Source organism: Trachymyrmex septentrionalis, unplaced genomic scaffold, assembly GCF_001594115.1.
Source record: "Trachymyrmex septentrionalis isolate Tsep2-gDNA-1 unplaced genomic scaffold, Tsep1.0 scaffold109, whole genome shotgun sequence".
NCBI lineage: Eukaryota > Metazoa > Arthropoda > Insecta > Hymenoptera > Formicidae > Trachymyrmex > Trachymyrmex septentrionalis.
Genome location: NW_017304217.1, coordinates 239,883 through 255,877, shown reverse-complemented (window position 1 = coordinate 255,877; position 15,995 = coordinate 239,883). Strand labels below are relative to the sequence as shown.

Sequence of the window (15,995 nt, the reverse complement as noted above, 5' to 3'; positions counted from 1 at the left end):
TATACGTTCGTTTTATGTATGATTTGTAAATAGTTGTTTTGAAACGTGATGCGAAAGCAATGAGTTTGGGGGTAAAAGTTTAATAAGAAATTAAAATATTCTGGCGAAGATGATACTTAACGATGTCTATCAACTGAATGAGAGGTAGCACCGCAAAGATGACGCCTAAACGGAAGGCAAGTATATTTATAGGTTATAGCAATTGAAGAATGAACGTCTACGTATTATGTGCACTTTATTCGTTATCACAATAATAGCTTTGCTTTTTATTGTTCTTCGTCAATTGTAAAGGATTGGGTCTACAATTTTTTTTTATTTAAGAAAAAAATTTTTGCTAAAATATGTATATAGTTTATTTTTTATAGCTGAATTAGTGCATTTAAAGTGAATGTATATACTTTAAGTTTCAAAAAATTATACTAATTTACATTTGTAAAACTTTTTGTGTTAAAATATACAATATGACATTTTGTAGACAACCAGTTCAGAATCTACATCAACGAGCAGCTCAGGATCTTCATCGAGTAGTTCGTCGAGTTCAGGCAGTGAGTCTAGCTCGTCTGACTCGGAGAACTCCAGTAGTTCTGCCAACAGTCAAAAAGCATCTGATGCAGAAAGAACTAAGAAAAAAGCGCCATTCTTAGCCACCCGTCATGTCAAGTCTAAAGCTGAAACAATGGCTGTGCCGCCATTGGAAAATAAAAATAAAGACAAACCACCACCAAAATCCAGATCATCGATGTATTCTTCCGAATCTGAAGAATCACCTAGCAAAGCAAAATCACTACAGAAGCGGAAACCACCAGCTAAACCGAAAGCTACTGCTACCGTGGCACCAGTTGTTAAGGCACAGAGATCTCCCACAAAGCCAGCACCTGTATTAGGACAACATAAAGCTGTATCTGCTCCAAAACCTGCCAATGTCAAACTCAATAAATTTTCTGGTAAATTCATTACTCCGATTTTGTTAAATATTTTATATTTCTACGTAGCTGATATATATTTTATATTTAAGATTGTCTTAACAAGTACAAACTTAAGACATCATAAATCGATCGCAGAGCACAGTAGACTAATTATTGATCAGTCAATTTTGAAACATCAACCTTAAAATATGGCCATACAACAGAACAATTTAGGACTTCTTCATTGCTATATATTGAATTACAAAAATACTTTATAGTATTAATCAAATTAAATTAGATAATTAGATATATAGGGTAACTTATTTCAAATATGATGAGTTAAATATCTCAGAAAATATGAAAAAATATAAAAAATATTTTAGATAAAAGTTGTACGGTCTAAAGAAATGCAAATTGGTAAAATTAATTCTTTAAGGTCATATAAACACCATTTTTTTAAATGGATTTTTTTATATACAATATGATTCTTCTGATTATATAGTATATACAAGTATTAAGGTAAAGTTATAAAAAACATCGATAATTTATACAAGATATTTTATAATTTACACTGACACATTTTGATATAAAATGTTAAATATCTTGTAAATTATTAATTTTTTGATAATTATATCTTAATACTTTATGAACAGTGATATGAGATAAATCAATCACGTAAAGAAAAGTTATTTAAAAAAAAATAAGTAGACAAATGGATACTTCTTTAAACAATCAACTCCCTTGTGTTATATATACATATATATATATATATACTAATAAATTTTATATTAATTTTATGATAAATCGGAATAATTGGCTTAAGAGGATACCTTTATAGAGAGTAAAAAATCGGGATGTCTTACAAAATTCGGGACAGTCGACTATACTGAAGCAGAGTATTTTAAGAGATATTCTTTAAAACGGTTTTACAATAAGAATCAACTATGAATACCAACGAGTATCAGTGCTGTTTAGGATTTGTAATTTTGAGTTTGAAATTGAAATGCATAAAATGTTTATGTCTATTGCTTTATACGTTTTATTTCGTTCTCATAGTGCACAACACTCGTTTTCAAAAACGAGATTAAGATCTACACTTATCACCAAAAAAAATTTTACGGACCACTAGATTTTAGCACAAACTTTTAATATTTTTGAATAACGAACATCTCAACGAAAAGTCATATATTGAGATTAGCCAATATTCAAATTAAAGCGTGAACGTTCTTCTTAATAGTCATGAAAATCAAATTTGAGTTACATAAAATGTATTACAAAATGACGAACGTTGAAGATAGACATTAAAAAATACAAAAAAGTTTTTTCTTTTTAAACTATTGTATTGCTCAGGGGAATCTTTTGTCTATAACACAAAAGTGTATTAGTTTTTAATCTCATTTTCTAATAAATCCATTTTTGAAAATTCTATTTTTTTAAAGTTATATTGTTTTAAAAGAAGTGTTACAAAACGGATAATATTTTAATAAACTTATTATTAGAAAGTATAACTCATTAACACATAATTAGAGAAAATTTTATCAAAAAGAATTTCCCTCAGCAATACAATAGTTAAAAATTTTATAGTTACTTTAAAGAAGAAAATTTTTTTTCTATTCTTACACCGTATACACAACCAATAGAAAATTAAGCTCATAACGGTTGAATTGGATCTTCAGTTTAATTAGATGTGAATTTATATACTATGTTGATCGGTTCGATTCCCAACTGAGATAATATTTTTCACAATAAATTATTATAACGTAAATATCTTCAAAAATAAATATGATTAAAATTATTTTCTATTTAAAAAACTTGTAAAATATATTTTGCAAATTTAGAAAAATTGATTTACTTGTAACTCTTTTGATTACTTTCCAAGATGTGGGAAGGAAATGTATTGTATTTTAGATCGTGAGGCTATTATTAACGCTTTTCATAAAGAAGGGATCTCCATCAAAGTGAAGAAAACGTGAAAGATCTCAAACGACAAAATACCATCAAACATTTTCGTTTGGAAACTTTTGATTGGCAATGTCAACATTCCTAGAAAGTATTGCAAATAAATATGTTTTTATGTTTCAAAAAACAAATATGTTTTGATAACTTTTAAGGTTCTACGAATGCCAACAATAAATCTACTGAGAAATCCGGGAAAACAACGGAACCTGTCCAGAAGAAATTAAAGAAAAAAAGTATATTCAGTCCAGAAAATAGTAGTGAAAGTGACAGCGGCATTTCGGCGAAAGTTGGTACAGTGAAGCCAACAAGTAATTCCGTAAAATGTTCCAAAAATCCACCGGCAAAAGTAAAATTGAGCGATACCAAGCAAAAATCCATAGCATCAAGCAGACCCGGTAAACTCTATATCTATCTCGTCTTCTACAGTAACGACTGTAAATATTTTTTTTTAATGCAACTTGTTTTTTATGTATTATTTCCTATAGTCGTGAAGCCTGTACAACCACAGAAGTCAGAAAGTTCCGCAAGTTCTAAGAGTTCTGGTGGTTCGGCATCCTCAGGTAGTTCGGACAGTACTTCTGATTCAGAGTCATCTGAAAGTGTTACCAGTTCTCAGCTTCAAGCAAAAAAGAAAGAAATGCAATCTAATACACTAACGAGTAGTACTGTAACGAATGTACCGTCTAAGAGACCCTCGGCGGCAGTCGCCCCAGTAAAACCGCAAAAAGCAGTTACAAAACGGCAAGGTTTGTTAAATTCTTTATCGCTATACGTTGATGCACTAAAGAAGAAGAGAAAAATATGATTTTTATCTAAACAGGTGCTATAAAGAGTGACAACGATGGAGATGCATCCGCGAGTGAGAAAGATGTGGATGATCATGAAGCTTCATCTTCGAAAACAATGACGAAAGGCAAGCGGAAATTGCAAACACGCAAAGGAAGTAAATTGCTCCAGTTACAAGCGAAGGCTGATAGCGATTCCGAATCTGACACAGGTATTAACAGAACATGGTTTTATACTTTGAAAAAAGTTTTGCATTTGCTTAATTTTCATATTTTTATTCTTTATTTATCCTAATTTAAGTTTCTTTTACTCTGCAATGATTTTCTATAAATTATATTAAATCATTTGTTTTATTTGAATTTTTTTTTCTTACTCATGATAGTAGATCGCTTATTTGCTACAACACAAGTAAAAAAATGATATTTTCTGGAAAATAAGTTCAAATGTTTTGAATTATTAAAATTTTGCAATTTTAATTTTGAAATACAATGATATGAATAATGATTATGATGAAATACATTATTGATTGTAATAATTGATTGTAAAGAAATAAAAGTATGTTTTGTGTTTATATTTTTGTTCTTTTTTGTAAGAAATTTAAAAAAAGTTAATGTTTGAATTATATCAAAGCAAATGAGCGATATAATACTCAGACAGAGATAGCATATGAACATATTTTTAAATTGCTAATTTTCATGAAATTTGCAATCATTGAAAGTAGCTGAAAGCAAGAGGAGCACGAGCAAATCTCCTGTCAAACGCGTTGGACCGTCCGCTGCTGCCAGACAATCCTCTGGTAGATCAACACAAAATAGCAGTATCTCCAATATCACAGGTAGTAGAACAAATCAAGCATCTTGTAATCAAGCATGTGCATCGCAACAAGAGGAACGTGAATGTCCATTGGCTGCGTCCTGCAATTCACGAGGTCATCTCTCTGGAAAACTCGATTCGCACTTTACTCTGGAAGCGTGTCCACTGTATCACAATACCACGCCTCAGGCTTGTGTGTAAGTTACATCTCAGATTTCAGTTTGAAATTTATTGATATGTTAAATTAAATTAAAAATATATGCATTTAATGACAATCATATAAAATAATACTGACTTTTGCGAATTTTTAGAGAATTTTATAAAGAGAGAAAGAAACGAGAAGAAGAACGTAAGAAGGCGATAATGAATCTAGCCAAGAAACCCAAAGGTGTTCATCAAACTACTGAGCAGCGCAATTATCAACTTAAAGTACGAGACATGAGAAACAAATGGAAGGGTAATACTGGTGATGGTAATGAAAGTGACAGCGGCGGTGAACTGCAGGGGAACGAAAAGGACAAACAGCCTAGACTTAACAATCTCACACCTGATTATGACTTAAAACTATTTATGGAAGCTCAGGCAATAGCCAGTGAAAAAATCGTAAGTATTCAATTTATAACGAAGGCAGACTTGAAATGTATTTTACGAATTTTGCATGTTTATTCCTGGGCACTAAAAAATAATCCTTATAAAAAAGCTTAGGTTCTACCTAAGATAGGCTAACTTCTTGAAAAATATGCATTTTCTTAAAAAAAATGTTTTAGACAAAAGTTGTGGGGTTTTAAGTAGCACATTTTATGGGAGAGTGAGTATGATCTTTAATAGCGTTGTTGAGGCTACGTATATACACACACAGGTGTTGCATTTTAAACTATCACTTTCCAAAAATTTCTTTGTTTTTAATTTTAGAGAAAAATATTTAGGATAAAAGTTGTATAGTTTGCAGGGAGACATAAGACATAATAGTGTCATTGATTTGATCTTCACCTTGGAGAAATGTTTCAAAGTTACGTAAAGATCAATTTCTTAAAGGGAATGCCCTTTTGATAACAGATCCTTGTAGCTGACAAGGAGATCTTTTCAAAATGATATAATGAAGTTCTCATTCGTTAAAAACTTGGCACGCGCACTACTAAATTTCGAAATATAATATAAATTTATATTATGAAATATATCTCGAAATGTAATACAATATTACATTATGAAAAAGAAAAAAAACATTAAACTTTATTTTTATTCGGTTTAACATTTAGATAAAATTCATTATTATTTTTAAATTGTTTTTATTGTGTGTTTTCCTTATTCGATCTAGTAGCGCCAAGTATTTTACATAAAAAAATTGCTATTTAAATTAATTTTTTTTAATTTTATATTGTTACTTTTTTAATTTTTGTGGTAACACTTGAATAGAGTAAGGTAATTTTGTGATATAATAATGTTTTGACACAGAATTAAATAATTACTACTACTTCGATTGGAAGAAAAAGTGTGGAATATAATTTGGCACCAGTTGTTAATATCAAGTTTTTATACAAATAACATATATCATTAAAACTTTAAATACAAAGCGCCTTCCCGGTCCGAGTGTTAAGATGTTGAACTACTATCTAATATACATTCAATTAAATTAAATTAATATTTTAGAAATAAATTGAGAGCCGATGAAATTATCGGATTCACACAATCAATCTGAAACAAATAATACCCCCAAATTCTCCCAAATCTTAAAAAACTGTAATAAACTTATTGCGAAAAATATTTTTCGCAATAAGTTTATTATATTTTTCGCCACTTAAGTTTAAAAATAATAAAAATAATAACACGCATTTGAGTTTTACTTTTTATTTGGTATAATAAAGATAATATATAATTCGAAAAATACCTCATGAAAAAATATTTTATTACAGTGTTTTGGAAAGGTATGCTTATAAACTTATAAGATAGCGGAGTATTCATACAAGAGAAGCTGAAGAATCGATAGAAAGAGAAAAAAATAGTCGCGGAATAGTTCTCTTCTTTTCTAGTAGTAAATTGATTAGTTGCCGCGGCAGGCCGGGAAGTGGACGAGAGCAACGAAAAGGTTCGAGAGTTGCAGCCTTACGCTCAAGCTGATTGGTCCTTCACCGCTCACTATGAAAGGGAGAAACAATTATGTCTGGAGTAGAACTGTCCTTTAATGTCGTTTTCAGCTTCTCACGTATGAATGCTCTATCTATCTTATAAGTCTATGGATGTGCTACAAGAATAATATGTAATGAAAAATGGGTTTTATTTAAAAATTTAAAAGTGACCTTGTGTCCCAATCTTGATAAGGCCATCCAATGGTTCCATCTTATGTCCTCGAAATTTCGAAACTATTGTTTGAATATATTTCTTATTTGATACATACTTTCAAAGATAATAGCTTTTACGTGGACGATCCTGTACATATACATATATTAGGGTGATCCTTATTTTTTGACTTTTGAATCCTTTCTGCAGGACTCTCTAGAATGGTTTCAATCTACAAAAAAATAATCTCTGTCAAATTTCAGCTCCATGGGCATGAGAATCTATACCGACTTGTTAAATATTCGAATATTCTTGTATTATACTTTTTACTCTATCAACATTGGTTTAAAAAAATTTTTTTTACAAAAATTGACCTAGAGGACTTTTCTTTTTTTTAAACATATACCTTTTGCTTTTCTACATTATGTGAGACCTTATATGTTTCATTTAAACAATTAGATAAATTGATAATGATTAAAAAATAAAAATAAATAGTTATTGCATTTTGTAATTATTCGAGCTGGAAAAACTGATTCATGGACTAAAAAATCAGTAGTACATTTGAGAAATAAAATGAATTTAAAACGTGATGAATTTCATATTTTTATTATTAATAAAGCGACTTTTTGCATACTATATAATTAATAATTATACTATAATCATAGTTGTAACATCTTTTTAATCTATAATGAATAGTTTATCTAGTTTTTAACCGGAATAAAATTAAAAAATAACTATATATTATTTTTAATTATGCTTTAGTACCCACAATTAGGTTATTCGTGCTCTGTACATTTCTTCGGAAAACTAAGACATCATGTAATTAGTTATAGCATTCATACATAATTTTGTTTAAATAACTACAAATATTTTCTAAAGAAAATAAAAGTATAAAATAAAGTGACTGAATAATTTTGTATATTTGTTAAAATAATGAAAATTAACACGCGACATGAATGACATATCATGTAAAGGGCAAAGAAAATTATCGTACTAAGGATCCTAATTTAAATGATATGTATAAAAGATTTCAAACGATGCAGAAAAGCAAGAGACATACATATTAATAAGAAAAAAAATCCTCTAGGAGTTGATATTGTGTGAAAGATACGCTTTAAAAATTAATGTTGATAGTGTAGCAAGTTTAATATAAGAGAATTCAAATGTGTTTGAAATGAGCTGGAGGCAAAATTTTTTTCCTGTTCGATCAAGCAGAATTTTGGCAGAGATTATTTTTTGTGGATTAAAAATAACCTAAAGAGTGTTGTAAAAAGAATTGGAAACAAATTTCTTTGTTAAGAATAAATAAAACCTTAATATCTGTATATACAGGGTAGACAATTTTAATCAATATACGCGAATATCGCAAAAAGATTTAAAGCAAGATTACATCAAATTTTTTAAATTGAACCTCCATTTTTTATTTCATATTCTTGTAGCTTATTTTGAGAACTTTATAAAATGCTATAAAGTATTTTTTCGTTAAATAAATTTTGAGTTATGAGGTTGGAAAGTTACAATATTGCCAGCGTTTACAATATTTTACATTATCCAAGGTGTCCGACTGACAATTAAAATCTTTTAAATGTTATTCAGGGACGTGACCTTGATAACATTGATCTTGACAAATGTTATCAAAGTCATGACCCTGAACAACATTTAAAAGGTGTTGTAGCCATCAGTCGGACATCTTGGATAACGTAAATGTGTGTGTTATGTAATTTTCAAACATCATAACTCGAAATTTACTTAACGAAAAACTACTTATTATAACGTTTTAGAACGCTCTTGAAATAAGCTCTAAAAATATGGAATAAAAATTGGAATTTTTATTAAAAATTTTATGTGATTTTAATTTGTCCTTAAGGACATCTTCTCAAGATCAAACAAGGTCATCATCTACTTTTCCTTTTAAAACCATAAAATTTGTGTCTGACTTTATTTTTAATTTCTCCTTTTCGAGATACACGCGTGCGTGCGTGCGTGCGTGCGTGCGTTGCGTAAATAATTGCTATTTAGAATTTAAATTGATATTTATTAAAATAACGAGGTTAAAAAAGTGAGCTATTAACAACGAGCTAAATTTCAGTGTTAATTATTATAATCTGATTGTTATAAAATTTATTTTGCAATCGTTTTGACTTATAAATTCTCACTACGATACATGTATACGATGTCGAGTCAATAACTTACAAATAAAAGTGAAAAGAAATACAAGATATGATAGAAAACACACGCATATCGGTTGATGTTTTTTATAATCCGTATACATGCGTTTTTTTTATTGTATCTTTCGTTGCATGTATTTATTTTTATTTTTATTTGTAAGTCATTTTGACTCGACTATCGTACTAAAGATAACCTTATTACAAGTTAAAACAGTTACAAAATCAGTTTTATCTAATTAGGGGCCTTATTCTTGAAAAAATTGCATACGAAAATACTAAGGAAATCTTTAATGTACATAACGTAGTATCCTGTAGTATTTTCGTATATTTTTACATACGATATTTTTCGAGAATATAGCTTTAGGTCACAATATAATTATTAGAATAGAAATCTAGTTTGGTTCATAGCCTATTTTCACGCTCGTTTTTTTTTAAATTTATTGATCCTTATGTTTGTTCCTTATTTTTATTTTGATATTTATTGTGCTCTTCTCCTATATAACAATGCTTATTTTTAAGGAAAAGGAGTTACAAGAATTTGACTGTGGAGAAGGTAAAAACGGTGGCACCAGATTCGTCGAAATGGGAAAATGGGAAATGAAAGTTTGGTATCAAAGTCCATATCCCGAGGAATACAGTCGTGCTCCTAAGCTTTATCTTTGCGAATATTGTCTGAGATACGCGAAAAGCCGTCAAGTTTTGAGGAGACATAGAGAAAAGTGTCTGTGGAAGCATCCACCAGGACATGAAGTATACAGGTAAGCAATTTTCTATTATTTACACTCTTACAACACATTTTATATTATGAAATATATTTAACGATAAAATAAAGTAATGTTTTGACAAATATATCTGCAAAGTATTGATGAATCTAGATTGAAGGAGATTATAACAATAAATAATTAAATTTTTCTCTTTAATATTTTTCATATATGTATTTTTTTTTTTTTTTTTTTTTTTTGCTAAAATTATGTCTGCAATTTGAATAGTATGGAGTGACAATCCTCAAATTATCTTGTACCTGATTTATTGTTTTATAGAAAGGACAAGATAGGCGTGTGGGAAGTGGACGGTAAGCGATACAAGCAGTATTGTCAGAATCTGTGCTTGCTGGCCAAATTCTTCCTGGATCATAAAACGTTATACTACGATGTCGAGCCGTTTCTTTTCTACGTCATGACAATTGGCGATTCTGAAGGCTGTCATACCGTCGGATACTTCAGTAAAGTAAGTACATATCTACCTCGTGATTTGCCACGTCAAACTTTATTCACTTCATAGAAATATTTTATGATTGTACCGCTGTTATTTCTCGAGTATCGATATTATAACTGTAAAAATATCATCGCTATAACGAATCATTCTCGCGAAGCCCTAAAGACTTTGAAATTCTTCATCAGTCCGAATTCGATGGAGCCAATGAGTTTCATCGTTTGGTCTACACGATCCCCGGGTTTTCTTTTCGTGGCTTAGCTGGTTCTCACCCGATCGCCCTCGTAATGGCATCCAAGTTATAGCGTGCACGGATTACGCGAACAAGGGTGTGCCTCGTAGAGAAGAGGGTGTCTCGTATCTCTGACCTTTCTTCACCCTCCCCTTTTCTCTCCCATTCTCCTTCTCGCCGCCGCCAAGCCTAGTATACACATACACATTACCTCAAGGAGCGAGGATGGGAACCATACACGCCTATTTACCGCGGGACACAGCATCGCCGGGAGTCGAAATCTTTACCGACGTTCAACGACCTCTGACCCTGGCGTTGGCAAGACACGCCGCCAATCCGCATCTCCACCCCTGCTCTCAACCCCTTCTCTGTCTCTTTCTCTGTCTCTTTCTTTTTCTCCCTTCGTGAGAACGTGGTGAAAATTTTCTCCGGACTTGACTTAAACCTTTTCCGTCGCCTTCCCTAATTCTCTTGTCTTCCGCCTACGTCTATCCTCCAATCCGTCTCAAAACAGTCTTTTTCCTATTTCTTTCTTTGTTTTATATAATTTATAGAATCGCGGAGCGAGATAAAAGAGAGGATTATCCGTTCTACAAATTGTTGATGTCTTGACAAATGGATCGTTTTGTCAGACTTTTACTACTTATCGTTCAATCGACTCGATTGTTTCATTTCATTCATTACACAAGGCACATACTTCCTCCATACTTCCCTGCGGACTTTTGACCAACTTTAGTCAATATCCCCTTAGTGAGAGTGTCGCGGCGCTTATAGTCGTTCAGTAATTAACCAATTCCGCAAATTGGCCACAAAACGTGTCGTCAAAAAGTGATTAAAAAAATGGGATATCCTGTTATACAGAATTTTCTTGAGCAATATTCTCCTTTTGACTTGTCATCTTTGAACGAACGAAATTTTTCTTTTACTTTTTAGCAGCCGCAAAATTCAATAATTAATGAATGGTAAAAGAACCTCAGTGACAATCGATCGAAGATGTCACTGATAGCACAGATTGCACTTACATCTATAGTCGTTATTGTTATTGTCAAATTGCGTTATGTCTTGCGTAAAAGAGGGCGTGTTCCGTCATAAAATATTTAGTTAGGTTCCCGAAAAGTATCCTTCTTCATTCAAAATTCTATCGCGGCATACGTGAGCTCTTTGTAAATTCTGTACGAGCCACTTATCTCTCGATCTAAATTAATGTTTCAACTTTAAAATGATAGTTTCAACGAGGATATAATAATGATATCTTTAATTAGGTAATGTCTTTCTATTTTCGCCTTGCAAGTGTTACTCCATTCTCAAAATAATCGCGCTGTACGTCACTCTTTGATCAACTTTTCAATGAGATGCCTTAAATCGGAGTAATCTCGCTATTGTATGTCAATATCTCGGATCCAGGACAGACGTGTATAATTCTGAACACACATTACGCGCGCGGATGCGGATCCCTTTACCTGCGAAAATAGACTGACATTGGTTCCCGTTTCACGGTATTAATATCTATTAATATCTGCGGATCCCAGCGTATCTCCTCTACCGGCCGACTGACAAATTATGTTACATTCCGTACAAAAGGGCGTAACTCTCTTCCTGCATCCGCAGCGGTGGCGGCGGCAGCGGCGGCGGCGGCAGCGGCGGCAGCGGCGGCGGCAGTGGCGCGAAGTCAAAATCTTTATAGACGTTCAATGACCCCGACCCTGGCCAGACGGTCGCAGGGTACGCCGCCGCGCCGGCGGTGGCGGTAGTCGTGGTGGTGGTAGTGGCGACGGCCGGGACACGAGAGATGAAGAGTGCGAGGGTGTGTGTGTGTGTGTGTGCGCGCGTGTGCGTGCGTGTGTATGAGAGAGAGAGAGAGAGAGAGAGAGCGAGCGCGCGCGGTATGGGAGAGGGATGAGGGTGGCCCTGCTGGCGTACGTACGCTATGCATGCGCTTCAGTAGACCAGGTGGAGGGAGACGTGAGTGCAGGGAGGGTGGTTGGGTGGTTTAGGCGGTTGGCCGATAGCGGTGGTCCCAGAGAGGTGGTGGTAGTTGCCGCTGCGGAAGGGGTTGTGCCGACGATTGCGGAAGGTGTCGGCACAGGAGGGGAAGGAGGGCGTCGCCTGCCGCGTCGGGTCGTCAACCTTTCTGCGGCACTGCGACGTCGTCGGGGTCGTTATTATTTCCTCCTCTTCCCTCTTCTCCTTCTTCTCATCCTCCTTCTGGTCCCAGCGTGTCTTTGCACGCTCTAGTCGTCCCCATCGCTCTTCCCCGTCCTTCCGGTACTACCTCTTCGGAGGCGCGTGTTGCTCTCCTTCCATTCTCTTCCTCGTGTGTCCCGTCTTTCCGTTTGGCTCGCCTTAACACACGCTTCTTCGACGCTACCCTCCATGTTTCGATCCATCTTCGTATCCTTTCGTTCGTTCGTTCGTTCGTTCGTTCGTACGACTTCCGAGGTCGCGAGATCTTGCCTTCGACGATCACTCATGCGTGTACACACGGTTGCCTCTTTCTCGTCTTCTTTCTTCTTCTTCGGATAGGTAAGCAGTCCGCGCCGGTGTCTTTTATCTTCATATTTTTGTCTTCTTACACAAGCTTCTTTTCTTTCTCGATCCATCTCTCTCTCTCTCTTGTCGTTTGCGCGTAATTCTTGCAATAATCATTTACGCAAGCTCGCTGGATTAATCTTATTACATCTTTAGCATGTTCAAAATATTAACGCTAAAAGATATTAATGCGTTTAAAGTGTATAAACATGACTGCTTGATTTCGTACGCTATCCACTATGAGGAACTTGTTATCAACGTCGACCCGATATGAGAATCGGACGTTCGCGTTTACTGCTAAACCCGAGGCGGATATCCGAGCTCTTACGTTTCTACGTTCCATGATTACACCGTCGTTGTCGTCGTTGTCTCGTTCTCCTTCTTCACTGATCTTTCTAACACGACACCACCGCGTCGATCGCGGTGAATATCGAGAGCCGATATTGAATTTCTAAGCGTTTGCTTGTCTTTGAGCACCCGCAACGTTCCATCGACCGGTTTCGCTCGCTCGGCTTCAACCTCGTTGCCTGCTCGCGTTTCCTCGCGTCGAATTTCATCCCGCTTTTCCGTCTCTCTCGCTGTCGCCATCGTCGCATTAAACCGCAACGTCGGCGTCTCACCTTGATGTTGCGGAACGGCTACCATCTCGGAGGCGACCGATATTTCCGAAAGTAGCGAATAAGTAGAAATTTTGGCGGAGTATGGATTAGCCGGGCTGGTATCATTCCGTGTCACGCTGTACGCTCCGGATTACAATCTTGCTCCTGATCTCTGCGGACGCAAAGAATAACGATTATATACAGCTGGCGGGAAAAGAAAGCTGTTCTCGAAGATGAATTTAGTTTTAACAATTTTATTCCAGGCGGTTGCGTTCTCTTTACTACAGGAAAATCAAATAATTTTTATTTCTAACGAACAAACGACGTTATTTTATTACGTCGCTTTAGATCGGACTTTTTTCCGAGCAACTAATAAGAGTGTAGGGAACATACAGGTTGTAATCATAATTCATTCGCGCAGGGTAGCTGTATTAGTGAGAACACCGTTCAGTCTAGCGAATTTGTAAATCACGAGTAGATCACAATTAAGCTTTTTTTGATTCGCAGGAGTTTTGCGAAGATACAAAAACGATATTTCGAATTCCCCAAAGTAGTTTCCAATTGTTCGTTGCGAGCTCCTCCATAAAAGCCCGAGTTCTCTGTTCACCCTCCTCCTCGTAACTTGACCTTTGACTATTCAGACATTAGTATTTTGAACGACACGGTCGTTAACCCCGGCTAACTCGGTCGTTGACCTTGAGCCATCTATCTGTTGACCTCGCGAGTGTCGCGGCCGTCGACCTCGACTGGAGTTTCGACGTTGAACTTGGGTAATCACGCTTGAGTAATCTTCACCTTGAACGGTGCGAATCCGCCCTTTGGATTATCAGGGATTCGCGGAGGCGTCGATTTCTGTTGTCGTCGATGCATCTCTCTCTCTCGCGTCGCGCATCTCCACTAGTTCTGCGAAGGTGAAATTCTGATCAAGCCTCAAGGCAGCCGAGCAGAAATTAAGAGGGTCGGATTGAGGCGTGAACGTTTACAGCTTCCGCCGTGTTTACTGAGATAGAGAAGACGACCTGTTCTTCTTCCATTAGAAGCCTCTTTTCGCGTCTACTTGCAAATAATGTACTTCTTAACTGCCGCAAGAGATAATTGGGCCGAATGTCATTGAAATAAACATCAAATACATACTTGGAAAATGTTTGTAAGACATTTTACATGCCCCGAACAATCCGTCAAAATTTTTGTGATAATTTAATATAAGATGAATATATTAGGAAGTAATATAATTGTATAAAAAATTAATATTAATTGTTTACAAATTATATTACATTTTTCGTATTAATTTTTTGCATATAAACATTTGAAGATGTAAAATACACATATATAGAAAATATATATATATTATTGATGTATATTTTCTATATGTGTGTATTTTACTTTTTTAAATGTTTTCTATGTTACACGCGATATGCAATATTATAAATAGATTTCTGTCCTGAATTTGGTCGTGTATTATAGATCGTTTAAAGTAGGCTTAAAACTCGGAAAGCGAAATACTATTCAAAACGAGTGAAATGTAAATGTTACGAAAAATTAAGTCTGCACTTGGACTAATTCGTCACTCTAATTAATAGTTGCACTCTGTTTTGAGTGAATTTTCTAGAAGGATGATGTATATAAATCAGCATGTATGCTTTGAAATTAATGATTTAACAGATGTCATTGATATTGTTGTTATTGTGTTTAACATTTTTGAATTTGCACAGTTTAACAAAGGTAGATATAGATCGATTATAGTAATCACCCTGAAAAAAGAAGATTGTTCTCATAACGTAACAAGAGAGTGCACAAAATTGATCTAATCATCTTATATAGGTGAACGTTGAATCTCTCTTATGAGAAGTCATGTTATATATTGAGATCTACGCGAAACGCTCCTCAGTTTAAACCAGAGTGAAATAAGATTTGTGAATATTACGCGAAGCCGCGCCACATAGTCACTCTAATAATTTGAATAAAAATTCATTCCTAGCTTATATGAGTGACCGCGTTTATTTAAATTAGTGTGACAAATCCTTTCTTTTGATGTGAATATTGCAGTCATTATAATATATTGTTAGTCATATGTGAAATCACTTTACGATATTTAATAGAGACTGTCTTTGTACTCTTATCGTTATGTTGTTTGATCGAACTTTTAATACTAAAATTGACGTTGGATGATTAATAGCGAGTGCGTACACTCGTAAATAAAAACTTTCGCCTCATCTTTATATACTACAATAAGCTTTATTCGTATTTCATATCGCTAGTGTATTGTAATGTACACGTCTTAATCAAAGAAAAAGACCCAAATATCTTCCTTCGATGAGTTTGTAATATATTATTTTGTAGATAAAAAATAATGGATACACATTTTTTTTATACGTGCCCTATCTTACTTTAAGCGAAACACCCCTTAAAAAAATTATTAGTTCTTTCTTTCGAACTGAATATTATATTGAAACTATAAAACATATTTTAGAAAAAAATATTTGAAATAAAAGTTTCAAGAGTACATAATAATTATAAT

General features: G+C 34.1%; 1 protein-coding gene across 3 annotated transcripts in view; it reads left to right on the top strand.

Moving 5' to 3' along the window:
* LOC108748836 (histone acetyltransferase KAT7) overlaps positions 1–15,995 on the top strand; it is a 47,923-nt gene continuing 31,928 nt past the window's right edge. For 2 of the 3 annotated variants that reach the window (XM_018487211.1, XM_018487220.1), the window contains exons 1-9: positions 1–176; positions 476–944; positions 3,017–3,259; positions 3,350–3,610; positions 3,685–3,861; positions 4,369–4,660; positions 4,775–5,066; positions 9,425–9,663; positions 9,946–10,132. In XM_018487211.1, coding sequence (XP_018342713.1) covers positions 138–176; positions 476–944; positions 3,017–3,259; positions 3,350–3,610; positions 3,685–3,861; positions 4,369–4,660; positions 4,775–5,066; positions 9,425–9,663; positions 9,946–10,132 — 2,199 coding nt within the window. In that variant the 5' untranslated portion in view covers positions 1–137. The remainder of the gene's footprint in view (positions 177–475; positions 945–3,016; positions 3,260–3,349; positions 3,611–3,684; positions 3,862–4,368; positions 4,661–4,774; positions 5,067–9,424; positions 9,664–9,945; positions 10,133–15,995) is intronic. The other variant, XM_018487215.1, reaches the window with a different exon arrangement.